Below are 19,013 nucleotides of genomic sequence, written 5' to 3' on the forward strand. Positions count from 1 at the left end.
GTTCACAGTTAACCCGTTTCTGAATTGGCACCCACTTAGACCCTGTTTAACACCGACTTCTCAATATGGATATATTTGGCTACCTGACTTGGTAGGGAAAGAGACGGTAATATTATGGAGTGTGGAAGGGAAATAACTATCAGCTCAGCACCCCTCGCCCACTCCACTCATTGATTCCCCAACGTCAACCTGGGAAAGCCTCAGCCCAAGGCATCATGTCCCCAACAGAAGGTCTCCCTTCTTCCCCGCCATGCAACATATCCCTCTACAGTACCATGCTCCTCTTCCACTCCAGACATATCTGTCGACGCTTGGGAAACTGGAGGACCTCGCTTTGTAGTCGCGTTCCTTAGGAGAGAAAACATCGGCCTGCAAAAGAAAAAAAAAAGAAAAAGGGGTAGGTAAAGTGAGGAAATGAGGACCACATGACAGGACCTCCAATGAAGCTCAGCACCAGTCAGTTCTGGAGCCATCCCTGCTGCCTGCTCTCAAACTGCCAGTCTCCGCGCACGGCACAGCAGGGTAGCGTGGGCACCACAGGCGCAGAGAAGCAGCAGCAGATGGCACGGGTGGCGGGAGGGGCGCGGGTGGAGAGAAAAAGGAAATAAAAAGTACACAGAGTATATGAGATCAGGAAACAGTTGAGAGAGCACCATTCAAAAGCATCAAAATGGGAGAACACACTAGCAGCAGATATACCCCGTTGGAACAGCGAAGTCCGGGGCCTGGAGAGATGGTTTCCGCGGTAAGAAAACAGAAAGAAATATTCAGAGGGTGTGCAAAATTAGGGGCCTTTTTCTGCAAACCCCATGTCATTTTTGCAAAATTACACACTTTATCGAAAATATATTTCACCGGTATCTCGTGTAACTTTTCTCTGCGGGAAAATACCTCACATAGAAAAACCGACACGGGTAAAATTCGAAATTCTGTAATTTTGGGAGACTGTGGTTGTAATAAAAAATTCTCATATTACCAGAAATAGTGCATTACAGGGAGTTAGGACACATCTTTGCAACACTGGAAAACAGGTCTCCACTAATTATGGGTGTGCCAAGAAAATTGTTTTAAAGGACGCCATCGGGAGTTTTAGCCATTATCCAAACTGGTGCTTGGATTTTTGTCTTCTTCCCAAATATGTTGAGCTCTTTAAACTACGCATACAAATAAGATGCAGCCCAAATTAGAAAGCGGCGTCTGTTCAGGAGTTGTTTCTGTTCCTCCAAGGGCGAAGAGAGAACGGCGTCTGTTACATTGCCATCTAGCCGGTAAACACCGATGACAACCTGATGCATTACAAGTGTTTGGTGGGGCAGAGGAGAACATTTCAAATAAGATTTATGTCGTACCTCACAGACCACGGCTCGATGAAGCGTCACGTTAGTTCCAACAAACCTACCGGTCTGTCGTTGCTGGTCCAAAAGGTCTTCAGACCTGCAGACCAACACCGAATGCCGTGGTAGTAAACAGGGAGCAGAAAAAACTGCAGACTAAAGTTATTATTTATTAAGATAATACCTTTTTATCGTGGAATTCTACTGAAGATTTTTTTAAACATTTGTACAACCCCCAGACCACAGAGATAGTATGTGAAAGGATTTAATGCCTAGGACTGCGAGGTTACAGCCCCTTTGCCTCAGGCTATACAGTCTAAGGACCCGGTCCACATTACAGGCCCTCGACTGACGCCCAGCCCTACAACTTGGGTCCAGGGCCTTTAATAACCAGTATATCGCTCAGAAGCCGGCTAGCATATCCAGTTCCTGACTTTCCACAGTCAGCAAGTGGGCGGAGTCTTGTCCTAAATCAATGCACAGTTGAATTATACCTCTTCGTGTTTTCTCAATACCCTTTTCATAAAATCCTGTAATAGTGTTCTCAGCTTTCAAGGCCATGATTTAAGCTTCCACTTATTTTGTCTCTCTGTACATGCTGCTCCCTGGTAGCAGTAGAATACACCTGACTCTGGGTACCTTCATATTCTAAAGTAGACTTTCTTAAACCATTCCATGATGCCACCCACAAACACAGAGTGAAGCCACATAACAAACCAACGCTGTCAAAAACCTGGAGTCCAAAGCCTATCTTACCAGTCATGTGTACTAATGAAGAAAAACATACTAAAGTGCATAAGCGTTAAGAGTCCTAGCTGAGCAATATATGTCCCCTCTTTGTCCTTGGCCTGCATCTCGGGTTGGCACAGTTTACTAAACACTGTAGGTCGACTGTGGAGATGCTTATCATGGCTCTTGATCTGCTTTCCTTTCAGCTGGTCATGCAGTGATAAAGTGCTCATACTACAAATGCAACAGTATAACAACACTTGACCATCAGCTGAGGAAAGAATATGCCAGTGTTCTGTTCAATAATAATTGGTATTGAGTGACCAACTTTAAGTCCACAATATAGTATCACCTATGCCAGCACAGCCAGACAAGTCACAATACCCAAAGCTAGAGCACTGTGTGGTGCTGTCTTGCTTTCCTCCAACTCAATAGTAGCAGATGATTGTATGGATCAGGGACCACATATCAGCCTAAAACTGGTGTGTACTAGGGCGTGCAGAAGTCTTAATTTTTCAAGTGTCACCACCTTTGCCATACCTTGGAGTTGCAACATTCTGAATTGTTATCTCCCAAAATTCAGCAGTCCACTTGACTTTAGACTACTGGGGCGATTGGGAGTCCTCAGATACACCGCTCACAAGTATGTAGGGCACCTGACCTATCTGTAGATCTTCTATTCCAATATAAGGAAGACTGAGGTGCACTGGAAGAGAAGTGAAGAGAAGAGAGGTCGAGATAACGAAGGAACATTTTACTATTTGGTAATTTATAATGAATCAAGATAAAATATCTACATAAGGTAGATTACATGCCCAAGCATCTGTGGAAGATAATGCAAGGCTCATCCCCCAGGTGTCTTACCAGTAGCATTCAGACTGGGGTCTTCTAACAGTCTGGGAATGCCTGGTTTTTCAGGATTTTGGTGAACTATTGCCCAAACCTAAATGTAAGTTTTGGGACAGCCAAGTGATCTCTTCCCTACTACGGCACTCCTTTGCGTAAGAGTGACTGAGCTACGCAAGAACGGCATGGTCTTTGACTAGGATGGGATGGGATGCCTCAGCTAAAAGTGCCACCACCAGGCACTGGCATTAGGCTACTCCACCACAAATGGGGAATTAGGTGAGACGAATGACTCAATGTTACTTGTTTGAGGAACCGACTCACTGTGCAAGAAGATGCCCCCCAAAACACTAAAATATGGGGCCAATGGTAGGACTTCTTTCTCACCATCATGGGATATTTGGATGCTGCTGGCACTATTGGGAACCACAAGAGGAGACACCCAGGGTGAACCAGAGTAGCAGGCTGAATCTAGACTTTACAGCATGGATTGTAATATGTTATTTTTATCTGCTCATAGGCTGCCATACATGAAAGTACTCTAAAGTTTCCCAGAAAACAGATTTCAGAGTTGTCTGTCCAGTGGTGCTGGAACAATTTTTAAAGTGGAGATGCTGCACCTTGGTGCCATTTCACTAAAGTGATAGGGAGCTTAAACACAATATTTTTTAAAGAATAGGTTTGTAGGAAGTGTCAAACCATTTCTGGAAGTGTAGTGACCCATGTGTTATTTTCCCCTTGATGGGCCTTTTCAATGACATTTACTCATAACATGAGTTCAACATGATGAGGAATTCTTCTCCACAGAGAGAATAGTCTCTGGCTAAATGGCTCTTGAATATGTGAAATCAGCACTAACAGTAGCCAGTCAACTCAGAGTGGTAGTGAACTAATAAAGATATTGTAAGCACTTAATTCAATTTACTGTATTTACTGGCACTCTAACCACACTGCCCACATTGGTGCTATGCAATGGTACAATGCACTACAAGATATTGTAAAAAAACAAAAAAAGTGGTGAATTAAAGCCTGAATTATTCTCAGCCATTGGTAATTACTCAGACACCATTCCAGTTCTCCAGATTTAGCTTAATGAGCCACCAGACAGGGACCAACCTTATCGGGCACTGCTTGCTATTCCACAAAGCTCACAAATAAGGACCTCCAGACCTCAGTTTTTATTGAGCACTGCTAGCTGTGGTACCCACCAAAAGCTAACAGGCCACAACCTGATGGATTTTACTTACCAAATGTAATAGCACTCAATGTACTGACCTCAGATAGATAAAGGTCTGAGGTGGCCTTGCTAAAATTAAGATTTGTCAACTGCAGAGTAAAGACTGTAATGAGTCCTTTGCTTGCAGAGTGATAGTACTTCTAAATGTGAAATGTACACTAAAGTGCTAGTTCTGTCAACATTTTGGGATGCAATTCAAAATGATTGGTCACCTAACATTTGTGATTATGCTTCCTGTCAAAGAATCTAATTTGAAAATGAATGATCAAAATATTCTATAGCTAAACATCAGATTAAAGGAAAGCAATCTGTTATTTTTTTGCAGCACCTAAAAGTGCGGGGAAAGATACTTTGTTACCTACACCATTTGCATAGCTGAGCATTAGGAATGTCCAACTTTTAATGTGTTTGGCCAGAAAGGTTCTGTAACCCAGGAGATGAGTAACAGGTAGTTAAGTGAGGTTATGCATGTTGTACATATCCAAGGACATCAAATAGAGAGAATTCTAAAAGCACAAGGGAAAGTGTAGCAACATATAATAAAGTAACATAATATAGGATACTTAACATATAATCTATATCATTAATAATGGGTTCGACCCATGATACGGTCATAAAGTTGAATGTGAACACACAGATTTATTGATCTTTAATTGTGTTGGATCCACTGAAAAAGACAATGCCTAAGAAAGATCAATACAAAGCAGGGCTTCTAACTTGGTAGTTATCAAAAAAATTACACTTGTGTTCACTTGTTCATTCTGACCTTCCGAAGAATTTTTTTTTTTCCTCTCACATCAATATTAAGGAGTTGCATGTCTAATTTCCCTCTCCAGTGAGTTTTATTCCTAAAAATATTTGTAACTTTATAAAAGACAATGCAGTTTTTTTAACACGTCTGAGTACTTTAAGAAATCTTTGAAATTAAATTCTCCTTTTGCCCACCCATTTGCCACAGTGTCTTTGACATCAAGTCTCAAAATGCTCCAATTCATTCAGAACCTCACAGACATCAGTCATAGCAAGTGTAATTTGTTAGCAAACGTTTTCACATTGTGTTATGCTTGACAATTAACTTCCTACGATCTAGATTTATAACAGATTTACATGCAGCACTAAGTCTGTTTTCCTGAATCTACTTCCGTGATAAGAGGGGGTGCTCCAGAGTAATGACAAAACTAGCTCAGAATTTATGGGAGAGACCAGAGGGGGTAGTACACTGAGCAATAGAGGTAGAGATAATACTTCAAACAATTGGGAACTGACTTATCCTCAGAACCAATACAGCAAAATAGTGACAAACTGTGTATTTTAAACATATTAGACAAACCCAATACTCTTAGAAGAAACATGATTTTGTGGATTTGACAGTTTACAGACCACTTACACAGAGCTTTAAAAGGGGAGGTTGAGAGAAATGAAGTAACAAGCAGTTTGAACAGATTTCAAAGCACCCTAAACAAGTTTTCGTAAAGTTATTTCAAAATGTTGGCCCTTTTTGCAAATTCTCAGACAAGTTCTTACTAGAAGGATAGCATGCTCATTAAGTATTGATTATTGCATGTCTGGAAGGACGCTCTTGCCAGATTGTTAGCCAAAGATATATTTACTGTCTGCTCATCAGAATGTTGCAACATATCTTTGTTAAAGGTTGCACTCATGCACATCTCAAGAAATTGAGTTTAGTGGACTAACACACCTATCTGTGGTGTCCGACTGGCAAGTGACAGGTTTGATTTCAGATTAATTGTTCATTGCTCCCGAAATAAACTGAATACCACTCAATTGGCATACTGTAGCATGTCACTTGGCCTGCCATGAATCCGCACTATCTTAAACATAACATAGTTGCTGTTAGCACCCCACAATGAGCAGTTCTCATAAATAATGCATGATTAAGCTCCATCCATGCGTTAAGTCACCAACCTGCTGCTTTATCATGTGACTACATCACTCCTTAAGAAACAGAAATAGTGTCTTGTAATAACATACATTATAACAACCAGCTTTCAATTATCTTCTAAGACATACAGTACATACAAGGGCAAACCACTAAAACAGTTAATTTTGTGCTTTATAAAATATGTAATATGTTACTAATTTCATCAGACTGCCTTCTGACAGAATGACTGCAGTCTCTTGTAAAGGTGGTTCTTAAACGTCTGTAGTATTTACAGGAAAAAGCGTGATGTACGCATTGAAACACTGGAGTAAAATGAGCACAAAAAGTGTTTTCTCCTTGTGTGATGCGTTTGTCTTGGTAACCTAGTATGCTCAGGGTTATGCTGCATTTGACAGCCCATGGTTTAGTTTGACAGTATTTTGCTACCAAGCTACATCAGTTAGAAAAGCACAACAGAGTGATGCAATACTTATAGTGCTGCTGACACACTGTACTCCCTCTCCATAGATCCCATTCCAGCAATTTCCACATTTGTTTGCACTATGAGAAACTGATCATAGTAGTCTTGCTTTAGACAGCAGAGGTGTGCGTCAAGTTACACAAATTATATATATAGCATTCACATAGGCAAACGGTGACTCGGTCTACCCAGCGGTCCTGCTCGAAACACCGGAGCCATTCCTCATGGGACAAGGTTTCTTTGCCAAAAGACAAAAGCTACAACACACTATTACTGCTTGATGTATTCCAAAACTGCCATAAGCCCTGCATTCGGCACTTGCAGACAACAACTGAACCCAACAAAAACCTATGCATTCCGCAAAACAATTCACAACCTGCATGACCAAAATCACCAATCAGATAAACTAGACTATCTCAAGCTAAACACAGACAAGACAGAAGTACTGTTTGGCATTTATTTGAGAGCATTCTCTCCTGACACATTTCACCTGGTTTTGCCCAGCAAAGGGTGGGTGGGTGGGGGTTGGGGAGGGGGGGTCGGGCTCAAGTTTTGTTACACCACTGCTTAATACTCCTTACGAGATGCTGACGCTTGCTGCTCTATGAGAGTGCTCTTGATTAAGTGTTTGTCATTTGACTTATAAAGGTGTATGTGTTATGTTGATGTTCAGAGTTGAGCTCTTGACATGTGTTGGTGCAAGAAATGGCCAATACATTTACAGGGACAATCAAGCCAAGGGTATGACTCTGATCTTATACCTCATGCACGAGCTGAACCCTGAAAATATTTTCTATGTAAATCACACAACAAATATTACATAAAACATGATAAAGTTGTTCAAAATTCAAAAAAGTATTTCTTTGATATATGAAACTTTGACATTAATAAATCACACATAGCGCTACACTAAAGTATATATTAGAAGATATGAAGAAAAAAGTGCTTTGGTGAAATCAAATATTTCCTTAAGACCACATATTTTAAGCAGTGAAGCCGTGAATCATCCAGATTTTCTGATTTCACTTTGTACAGATTACCCAGGAAATGGGTATCTCTGTCTTTTCTTATGTCAAGGCTTTGCTTTACCACGTCCTGGCCTTCATCCAAAGGCCAAATTGGAGCACTTTAGATGACCACCAATTGCATTACACAAGATCACATTCATTGCTTATAGCACAGGGATATTAAGCAATATGCCTAGAATCACAGGACTTTGAGCTGAGCTGAGCCTCTAATCTACATACCGAGTTCCAAAGCTGACAGACCGGGGTTTAAAATCAACCTGGCTAGAGGTGGGGAGGCAGGCAGAAGCCACATGAAAGCTCGGCTTATTTGGGGTTTGAGGTTCCAAAAGGCCAAACTGAGCCAGAGCCAGGCTGTAGGCCCAAGATTTTAGTTGATTGTCCACTTCTAGTTGTCGCTGCTACTATGCATGAATTTGAAGTAAAGAGGAGTGAGAGATAGGTGATATCCACAGATTCTAGATGTGTGTGAGTGCATTGTGACCTACGTTTGGAATGTTTTGGTATGAGATGAAGAGTTCTGTCCTTTAAAGGTTTAAATATCGTGATTCAAGCAGTTAAAGGTTACAAAGTTTACCCCCAAAAAAACCAAAGCAGCCTCTGTGGAAGGAAAATGCCACGTGCTTCCCAGTCCAACTAAACCTGCACCCACAATAAAATAAAACAACAAGAGTGGATGGATGTGAAGGGCTGTGCCATTAATTAAAATCATTCATAGAGCCGCATGACAGAATGCCCTTTTGGCCCAATGGGCGTTCCGAGCCTGCTCAGCACATCTCCTGTGGTTCCAGTGCCACTTTTCACAGCGCTCCCGTGGATTATTACTGGGGACACTCCAAAGTAGGTGTCTCGAGACAACAGGACTCGTAGTTTTCAAAAGGTCTGAAAGGGTTCTGAGGCTTTTGGAAGCTGAAAAAATGTCCTTATGACAATGACCTTCTGGGTTGCATAGAAACTTCAACAAATATTAAACTGAACTATCTACAGCAATTACGCCTGCGTTTGCAATAAGCCGACGAGCGGAAAGCCGAACACTGCATCGGACAGAGTTTAGCACAGTCGATGCCTGACACCCCCTGGACAAAGTTGGGAACTACAAGAAATATTTGCCTATTGAATGAACTCGTCCAACTCCAGATGAGGATAGGAGGCTCTACGAACTTAAACACAATTGCCAGGCGATGTAAACTGCAAAACAAACAACAAAATCCACTTTCCTCCGATATTCTACCAATGAAAACCATCAAAAATTGTACCTGCATCGCCAAATGCAGAGTTTAGAAACCAAAAATTATAAATGTTACTTGGTTGAGAATTGTTTGGTTCTGAAACATACAGTATATGAAATAGGAATGACGCGAGTGGCAACGATTTATTTGCTCAGTTACGATTCCTTTCGGAATTATTGATGGCCTTATTTTAGTTTCATAAATTGTGTATACGTGTAAAAAGCAACTATTTAACGTTACTTTATTAGTAAATAATGTCATTCCTTTGAAAGAAACAGGATGTATAACCTTTACTGAGCAATTTCAACTTTTTAAAATCATAATCGGATCCAATTTTAAAAAACCTCAAATGATTGCATTTTACAAATCATGGAAGTGAGTTAATAAACTTCGAAAGCATTTGACTTCAGGCCTGTCATGTTTCAGTGAAATAGTGCCTCTCCTTACACCTAGCTTTCATTAGCCAAATAGGAAAACGGGCGCTCCTAACTAGGCCAAAGCTCAGGCACGGCCATTTCTTTCTCGCAGAAAGGCTAATCCTACCCACCCCAAAGTAAGTAACTGAGTGTCTCGAAACGTGATGCTGCGTCCCTTAAAAAAATAAAAACAAGGATAGTAATTTTTCGGAAAGCCAAAATATTGATGAAACATCCAACTTTCACAATGAGCCATCATTAGTATCAGGTCCTCACAATAAGAACCAATGATGCGGCATCTCGTTCGGGGCAGAACTGGCGAAAAGTTGCCTTGGAAATTGGTCATTGGTCCCTGGTCCCAATTTTGATGCCAATGATGGCTAACTGTGAATGCTAGATCACGAGGAGTTAGGAACTCAGTGTAGGAAAGTACCATCTTTCTTGGCATGTTACCCCCATTTTTACCTGTCAGTATGTTTTTGTCTGTCTCACTGGGATCCTGCTGGTCAGGACCCCAGTGCTCATAGTTTATGGCCTAATGTGGGTGCATAGTGCTTAACTGTCACTGAGGCTCTGCTAATCAGAACCTCAGTGTTCATGCTCTCTCTGCTTTAACATGTTTCACTATAGGTTAGTGACTTCATTTACCAATTTCAGTTGGCACACTGGACCCCCCCTCCCACCCTCCCCTTATAAGTCCCTAGTATATTGTACCTAGGTACCCAGGGCATTGGGGTTCCAGGAGATCCTTATGGGCTGCAGCATTTCTTTTGTCGCCCATAAGGAGCTCAGACAAACCCTTTCACAGGACTGCCACTGCAGCCTGCGTGAAATACTGCACAGATTATTTCACAGCCATTTTCACTGCACTTAGGTAACGTATAAGTCACCTATATGTCTAACCTTTATTTAATGAAGGCTAGGTGCAAAGTTACTAAGTGTGAGGGCACCCTTGCACTAGCAAAGGTACCCCCACATAGTTCACACCAATTAGCGGAACTTTGTGATTTGCAGGGACGCCATTACACCCGTGCACTACATAAAGGTCAATACCTATATGTAGGTTCACAATGGTAACCCCGAATATGGCCATGTATGGTGTCGAAGATCATGGAATCCTCCCCCCATTCCAAATCTGGTATTGGGGAGCCAATTCCATGCATCCTGGGGGCTCCACCATGGACCCCCAGTACTGCCAAACCAGCTCTCAGGAGTGCAATGCAGCTGCAGCTGCTGCCACCTCACAGACAGGGTTCTGCCCTCCTGGGGTCTGAGCAGCTCAGTCCCAGGAAGACAGAACAAAGCATTTCCTCAGGGAGCAGGGTGTTACACCCTCTCCCTTTGGAAATAGGTGTTACAGGTAGCCTCCCCCAGCCTCTGGAAATGCTTTGAAGGGCATAGATGGTGCCCTCCCTGCATAAGCCAGTCTACAACGGTTCAGGGACTCCTTGTCCCTGCTCTGGCATGAAACTGAACAAAGGAAAGGGGAGTGACCACCCCCCTGTCCATCACCACCCCAGGGGTGGTGCCCAGAGCTCATACGGTGTGTCCCAGACTTCAGCAATCTTGCTTTGCAAGGTGTGGGGACACTCTGGAGGCCTCTGAGTGGCCAGTGCCAGCAGGTGACGTCAGAAACACATTTTGATAGGTCAATACATGAAAAGGTAGCCAATCCCCCTCTCAGGGCTATTTAGGATCTCTCCTGTCGGTTCTCTTCAGATTCTACTTGCACGTTTCCATCAGGAATCCTCTGCAAATACTACTTCCATCCTCTGACCTCGGATCAACCGCAGCCTGCTCCAGGAACCGCTGTAACAGCAAAAAAGTATCCAGAAGGGATACTTTTCCTCTGCAACTTCATCTCCAGCCAGCAACTGCAACAGTTTCCACGGTGTGCACGATCTGAGGACTCCCTGTCTTCACCCTGCACCAGAAGGACCGAAGAAATCGCCCGTGGGGTGACTGAGTCACTCCCCTGCTCTTGCAGGCACCTTCTAAGTTGACATGTTCTCTTGGACTGCTCTCCTGGCTACGAGCGTGCTCCTTGGAACACAGAGGGTGTACCCCATCGACAGACTGTCCTGAGGTCCTGCTGTCCCAATTTGGAGGAGGTAAGACCTTGCCTTCCCGAGAACGACAGTACCCCTGTGCACCACATCTTCACCTCCTGAGGCCTCTGTGCACTATTCGCAAAATTCCTCAGTGCACAGCCTCGCCCAGGTCCCAAACAAACACTCTATCCTGCGACGCTCAACTCGCTGAGTTCTCCGGCGGCATGAGACCTTCCTTTGTAGTGCTGCACCAACTGCATTTTGCACCTCCTTTGTCCCTGTGTCCTGGGACTCCCGTGAGTGCTATCTGGTGTGCTGAGGGCTCTCTGAAGTGCTGAGAGCCCCCTCTTCCTCCTCACACAGAGTTGAGGCCCCCCTAGCCCCTCCTGGGTCCAGATAGCACCCATTTGACACAAAACGTGACTTTGCCGGAACCAAGGCTTGTTGGAGGAATCCAGTGTCAAAACCCACCTGCATCCAACTTCTCTCCGTGGGACATCCAGTGCTTCATGCAGGAATCCACCGACATCTTCCTAGGTTGCATTTCTGCAGTCTTCGTCCAACTGGGGACTCTTCCTTTGCACCCTGTTCTGGGTTGGCAGGGGCTCCTGTCCTTCCTGGAACTTCTTTCGACTTCTGGACTTGGTATACTTCCTTTGCAGGTCTTCAGGTCCAGAAATCCACCATTTGTTGTTTGCAGTCTTGGTTGGTTGGTTCTTGCAATAACTCTAATCACGACTTGTAGTGTGTCCCAAGGAAACTTGCAGTACTTTACTCCTGCTTTTCTGGGCTCTGGGGTGGGGTAATTTACTTACCTTTACTGTATTCTTACTCTCCCAGCAATTCTGCACACACTACACTTGTCTAGGGGGGAATTAGTTATTCGCATTCCACTTTTAGTATATGCTTTGTGTTGCCCCTAGACCTATGTTCTCCCATTTCATTCTAAAGCATTTCCAAGAGTTTGCATTATCCTATGTCTAATTACTTACCTTATTTTGGTGTCTAGTGTATATATTGTGTATAATACCTCCAGAAGGAGTATTGCCTCAAAGACATTTTTGGTACTGTGTCACCCAAATAAACTACCTTTTTTGGTAACACTGAGTATTGTCTTTACTTGTGTATATGTACTATGTGATTATAAGTGGTATTGCAGGAGCTTTGCATGTCTCCTAGTTCGGCCTAAGCTGCTCTGCTATAGCTACCTCTATCAGCCTAAGCTGCTAGAACACTACTAAATTTCACTAATAAGGGATAACTGGACCCGGTGGAAGTACCCAAGGTACCCACTACAAACCAGGCCAGACTCCTACACTCAGTAATGTGGATATTCTTACTAGATTGCCATAGTGTTCTTAATATTATAGAATCACTCATGGCCTGAAGAAGTCTACTGCTGTAGACGAAATGTGTTGGCAGGCTGTGTTTTAATGCTGTATTTGTTGAAATCAAGAATCACAGAAGAACTGAATAAAGGATAAACGAATGATTGGACTTTCTTAGTTGATTTTGTTGATATTGGGATGGTGCAACACCATTTAGGCTTTTGGAATCTATTATACAACACCTTTAGGCAGCTGGTGGATTTGGTGTTTGCACATCGTGGGTTATTTAAAAATCAGTAGGGACAGAGTGAGGGGTGCTAATATATGCTCGCTCCCTTCAGTTTGTCAGTCATTTTTTGGGTTTCACTATGTGATGCAAAAATAAGTTGCATAACAGACTCTGGAATCCTCCAATCGTATCACGTTAAAAATCCTTGTCATAAGGGACACCATGCCCCATTGCTAGAGTTTTCTATTACAGATAACGGATAAGTAGGTTAGCAAATTCATTTGTTTGAAACAAACCATGACTGAAAATCCCACGATGCACTTAACCATAATGGGAAAGAAGAGGGGTGGAATGTCGTATCTGAAGGAGTAGTTGACAATCTTATAAAATATAATTATTACTTCAATTTTAGACATCCACTCATTCACCCCACCACACTTCAATTAAATCCTCTTCCTTTGCTTCACTGCAGAAGGCAAAAACTTTGTCACCACCACGTGATACAGTTCAAGAGCAGGCACATTTTTAGTTGTAGGTTTTGCGCCACTGAAATGGCTGAGCACCAAAGTTTGATGTCCTCTGCATTATAACCAGGATGATGTGAGGTCGACCCGAAAGCCCTCTTTGGAACATGTGCTGCTTTCATGGGTTCACCTCAATGGCACCAGATTGCAGTGCCTGGAGGCAAATCTGGTACCTCGTCAAGGTTGATAAGCAGGTGGGAAAAACCTAACTGCATACCAAAAGTTAAACTGAGTGGTGATAAAACCATTCTACTGCTAGTCATTCTTGCAAAAAAAAAAAAAAAAAAAAAGAGAAGATGAAAGCAGCAATCCCTCAAGAACTTCTCCCACTGGAGTGAATCAAGAAATCCCCAATGCCACTGACTGTCAAAGAACATCTGGAACTCCCCTTAACCAGTACCCAAATCCCACACAGCCCCTACTCTTACACCTGCGGGCTTTTCAGCTAGGCCCTCCCTACAGTTCTTACATTCCCAGCCTCTCGTCCGTGCATTCTTTCGTAAGGCACTCCCTACTGCTCAACGGGCAAAGTGCATTAAAAAAAAAAAAGTATGGGAACTGTGATGCTTTGTGCAAAGGAGGCAGGGTTAGTGAGAGTGGGGCAGGGTCAAAGGTGCAGCGTAAAAAAAAAAAAAAAAAAAAAAAAAAAAAATAATTATATATATATATATATATATATATATATATATATATATACATACATATATATACACACACATACATACATACACACACATTCTGTAAATCGTTTTGGTCTTTCACCGTCAGGTAGCTACATATAAAATAATGCACAGCTTAAATAAAATGTAAACAAGCGGAAGATGTTACTCAGTGGGAAATTGACTATAGTACATTATGAAACCTCTACTGGGTAATGTACTACAGAGGCGTGGTTTGAACCAGAAAGCCACAAAAATTAATCTTTGTTGGTGCAGTGGAGAATAGTGATTTGTATTTTTGGAGCTATGAGTTTTCAGTTTGTGACAGAAAGCACTGTGAATATGTAAGTCCTTATTTTAAACTCGCATTACACACAGTATAAGATAGACTGCTACAAAATGCACAAGGTTCAAGATAAAATGGTGCTTCCAAATACAGTTTTAGCAATACCCAGACTGTATGTAATAATTTATTTTACATAACTGCCCCTTTAACACCACTTTAGGGGTAGTAATCGCTACGTAAATACAATTACAATTAAAAGCGCACACTTCACAGCTCAGTTCTCTTTGCACTACCACTCAAAAAGACCTCTTTGTCATTACAAAGCTTTGCGTAATTCGTTCAATTAAAGTCAGTATCAGCTACCAAGTATCCTTTACATTTGCTGATTAACTCCTAGCACTCATTTGCATTCCTTTCATACGGCAGGAACCCTGGCAGGCAGGAAGGCTTGTTCAGCTGTCTGCCCTGCTTTGATTTCACAGCACAAGACTCATTGAATGACACTTCAGCCGAAGCATTCAATCTATCAGAAATACCTCTCAGTGGTGTTTTAACAAAATGAAGGGGAACTGTGTCATAAATCAAAAAAGTATGGGAATGTTGTGCCTCTCAGATCCTTTCCACTTCTACCTCTGCTCCTACTCAGGGCAGAAGCCCGAACAAAGAAAGAAAAAAAAAAAGTCGGGGTATTAACCAAATTAGGCAGTATACATTTGACATCATGGCATGCGACATCGCACATGGAATCACACAAACTGGAATCAAAACCCATACCTCACAGATACTGACATCAGATCTGAAGACCTCACACATGTTTAGCAGGTCTATCATTTGTACATTTGAGCACATTACAATATTTAACAAATGAGATTTTGTGTCTGGGTTGTGCCAAAAGACTCCAATGCATAATCTGGGCCTCAACCTTTGCATTTATTTTTAAAATCCTGCCACAAAGAAAACTGGCAACAAGGGGAAACATGGCAGTAAACATGCTGTGCTTAATTGGTTGTAAAGTCTGCATTTTAATATATCTTATGGAGTTAATGTATCTGCGGCATAGATCTTTGTGTGGCAACTAAATCTCAGGAAATAATAATGGTAAGATAACTCTGGTGGGTTAATAGATTTGCTGGATAGATCTGTGTTTTTCTAGTCCCAGGTTTTCAAAGTATCATATTGGGTTAATTTGTCTCCTACAAAGCACATAGTGTAACATGCAGATAACAGATTTTTATTTTATTTGATTGGGTAAGTGGGTTACTGCTTTTAACACAGATCATTTTGTTACTTGCAGTTCATAAATTGTAATCCATCTAGTGAGCTATGAAAAACATGCGACTCTTGCGCCTCTTAACCCTCACTGTCTTATGAAACTCCAGTACATTGATTTATACACACAATTTATTGACAATGAATAAAATCTATGTGTGATGTAAAGTGCTCTGACACCCTGCATTGGGATGAGTGGTGCTATAAAAGAAATAAACAAAATGGTGCTATTTAAATTATTATTTGTGTAAATACTAGTACGGACCAACACATCTGACATTCTAACAGTGCACACATATGTCTTATATACAGGAACTGAATAAAGTCAAAAGCATGCCTCTCAAGTACCTGCTGTAGGAGGCTGGCCTGGTTTGTAGTGGGCACCAAAGGTACTTACACCTTAAACCAGGTCCAATTATCCCTTATTAGTGAAATAGTCCGTGTCTAGAAGCCAGGCTGTCTAGAAGTAGCTGTAGGCAGAGCAGCCAAGGCTGAACTAGGAGACATGCAAAGCTCTTGCAATACCACTGTAGTTACACAGTACGCACATGAAAGACTATACTCAGTGTTACAAAAATAAAGGTACTTTATTTTAGTCGTCACACAATGCCAAAAATACTTTGGAGACTGTACTCCCTTAGGTGGAAAGCAAGTTACACAATATATACACTAGTACCCAAAAACAGGTAAATAAATAGTCAGAAATGTGGGCAACATGAAAATCACAATAGGTTGCAATGGGCCTAGGGGGGAACACAAACCATATACTAAAATAGTGGAATGCGAAAGTCTGTTTCCCACCTAGGCAAGTGTAGCGTGTAGAGGGGTGCTAGGAGTGTAAGAAAACACCAAAGGTAAGTAAAATACCCCACCCCAGGAAAGCAGGAGTATAACACAACAAGTTTCCTAAAACACACTAGAAGTTGTGATAGAAGATAATGCAAGAACCAGAAGAGACTGCAAGACACCAACAATGAATTCCTGGACCTGGAGACCTGTGGAACAAGGGGACCAAGTCCAAGAACCGATGACGAGTCCAGGGGAACAGGAGCCCCTGCTAACCCAGATGAAGGTGCAAAAGAAGAACCACCGGTGAGAAGAGAAAGTCAGTATTGCACCAAAGAAGACATACGGATTCCTGGTTGGTGCAGATGTCCCACGCCGGATAGATTAATGCAGTCTGGGTGATTCCACCAACAAGCTTTGGCTCAGGCAAAACACGTGGTTGGTGGAAAATTGTGCTGCCCAGGAGCAGGAGGGACCTGATGGTCTCTACCCAGGAGGAAGAGACAGAGGGGGCTCTCAGCACCTCAGAAGACCAGGCAGTGCGCACAGGAGTCACACAGCACAAGGACAAAGGAGGTGCAAATGGATGCCCACGCAGCATGACAAGGGATTCCAATGCCGCCGGAGAACCACTCAGGAAGCTGTGCATCACAGGATGGAGTGCTGGGGGCATAAGCTGTGCTGTGCTGTGCAAGAACAATTTCTTGGAAGGTTGCACACAAGCCTTGGCAACTGAAAGTCACGCAGTGCACGTGGGTACTGTCTTGCATGGGGAGGCAAGCTCTTACCGCCACCAAATTTGGACAGCTGGACGTTGGGACTGTTGGAGTCACTTTAGTCCACCACCTGCGCCACTGGATCTACGCATGTTGTTTGAAGAGGGGACCCAAGCCACTGGTCATTGCTGTAGAGAGGTGCCTGCTGAAGAAGGGAAGGGACTTAGTCACTCCACTGGAGATTCCTTTGGTTCTTCTGGTGCAGGCTGAAGACAGGCTTGGAGGATGTACGACCTGGAAACTGTTGCAGTTGCTGGCAGGAGCTGAAGATACAATGTTGCAGAAGTCATCTTAGCTTTTTTGTTGCAGTTTTGTAGAGTTCCTGGAGCAGTCAGCGGTTGATCTGTTGGTAGAAGATGAAGTAAAGGATGCAGAGGATTCCTGCTGGAGTCTTGCAATCCAAATCTGATGAAACACCTACATGAGAGACCCCAAATAGCCCTGAGAGGGGAATTTGTCACCTAACCAGGTAAGCACCTATCAGGAGGGGTCTCCGACTTCACCTTCTGGCACTAGCCACATAGATGCTCCCAGAGTGCCCCACCACCTTGGAATCCAAGATGGCAAAACCCAGGGACACTCTGGAGGTGCTCTGGGCACCACCTCTGAGGTGGTGATGGACAGGGGAGTGGTCACTCCCCTTTTCTTTGTCCAGTTTCACGCCAGAGCAGGGACTCCGGGTCCCTGAACCAGTGTAGACTGATTATACAAGGAGGGCACTATCCTGTAACACACAATTCCAAAAGGAGAGGGTGTAACACCCCTCTCCTAAAGGAAATGCATTGTTCTACCTTCCTGGGATTGAGCTGCTCCAGCCCCAGGAGGGCAGAAGCCTGTCTGTGAGGTGGCAGCAGCTGGACTGCCCGGAAAACCACAAAAGGCTGGTATGGCAGCAATGGGGGTCCACTATGGAGCCCCCAGAGTGCATGGGATTGTGCAACCAATACTGGAATGAGTATTAGGGTACAATTCCCAGTTGTTAGACACCTTACATGGCCATATACAGAGTTATCATTGTGAAGCTGTACATAAGTATTGACCTATGTCTGGTGCACACTTAAAATGGTGTTCCCGCACTCACGAAGTCTGGGAAAATGGGCCTGGACGATGTGGGGGCACCTCTGCTAGTGCAGGAGTGCCCTCAAACAGGTACTTGGCACCCAGCCTTCAGGGTCAGAAGCTCTGACATATAGGTGACTTATAATCGACCTGGTCCAGTGAAAATGGCTGTGAAAAAGTGCATGCACTATTCCACATAGGCTGCAATGGCAGTCCTGTAGAAGCCTTTGCATGGGCTCCCTATGGGTGGCAAAAGAAATGCTGCAGCCCATAGGGATCCCCTGGAACCCCAATGCCCTAGGTACCTAGGTAACATATACTAGGGATTGATAAGGGGGGGGGGGGGGTCCAGTAGGCCAATTTGGAGTGAAATACTGGGTTACCAGTATGTAAGGACAAATTTGGAACCAGAGAGAGCATGAGCACTGGGGTCCTGGTTAGCAGGATCCCAGTGACATAGTAAGTAAAGCATACTGACTTAAACATTGAAACATACCGACAAGTAGGCCACAAACCACAAGAACTGTGGTCCTGACTAGCAAGATCCCAGTGACACAGTCAAAACACACTGACAAACAGGCCAAAAGTGGGGATAACCATGCTAGAAAGAGGCTACTTTCTCACACCTGTGAAGTGATCACAAGTTGTGTGCCTTTGTTTTCCCTCCATTGCATTTAGGTGTTAGGCTCTCAAGAGTGCCAAGTCAGGATAATTCAACAAAAGGAACCCTGATGGTCCATTACATTTGGCCTTTGTTATGGGACCTGAAGGAATCTGACTAAGCCCCCTGCAACCTGCACGTTGCTGCTTGAAATGAAAGCATACAATGTGCAGGCTGCTAAATGTGTCCAGGTGTTTGAAAATGAC

The 19,013-nt window shown here is 43.2% G+C and overlaps 1 protein-coding gene across 1 annotated transcript in view; it reads right to left on the reverse strand.

Annotated features, from left to right (window-relative positions):
* Positions 1 to 19,013, reverse strand: part of LOC138265878 (uncharacterized) — a 194,768-nt gene that overhangs the window by 52,423 nt on the left and 123,332 nt on the right. Inside the window, exon 7 of the mRNA XM_069213998.1 lies at positions 275 to 369. Coding sequence (XP_069070099.1) covers positions 275 to 369 — 95 coding nt within the window. The remainder of the gene's footprint in view (positions 1 to 274; positions 370 to 19,013) is intronic.

The sequence above is a fragment of the Pleurodeles waltl genome, chromosome 11 (assembly GCF_031143425.1).
Source record: "Pleurodeles waltl isolate 20211129_DDA chromosome 11, aPleWal1.hap1.20221129, whole genome shotgun sequence".
Taxonomy (NCBI): domain Eukaryota; kingdom Metazoa; phylum Chordata; class Amphibia; order Caudata; family Salamandridae; genus Pleurodeles; species Pleurodeles waltl.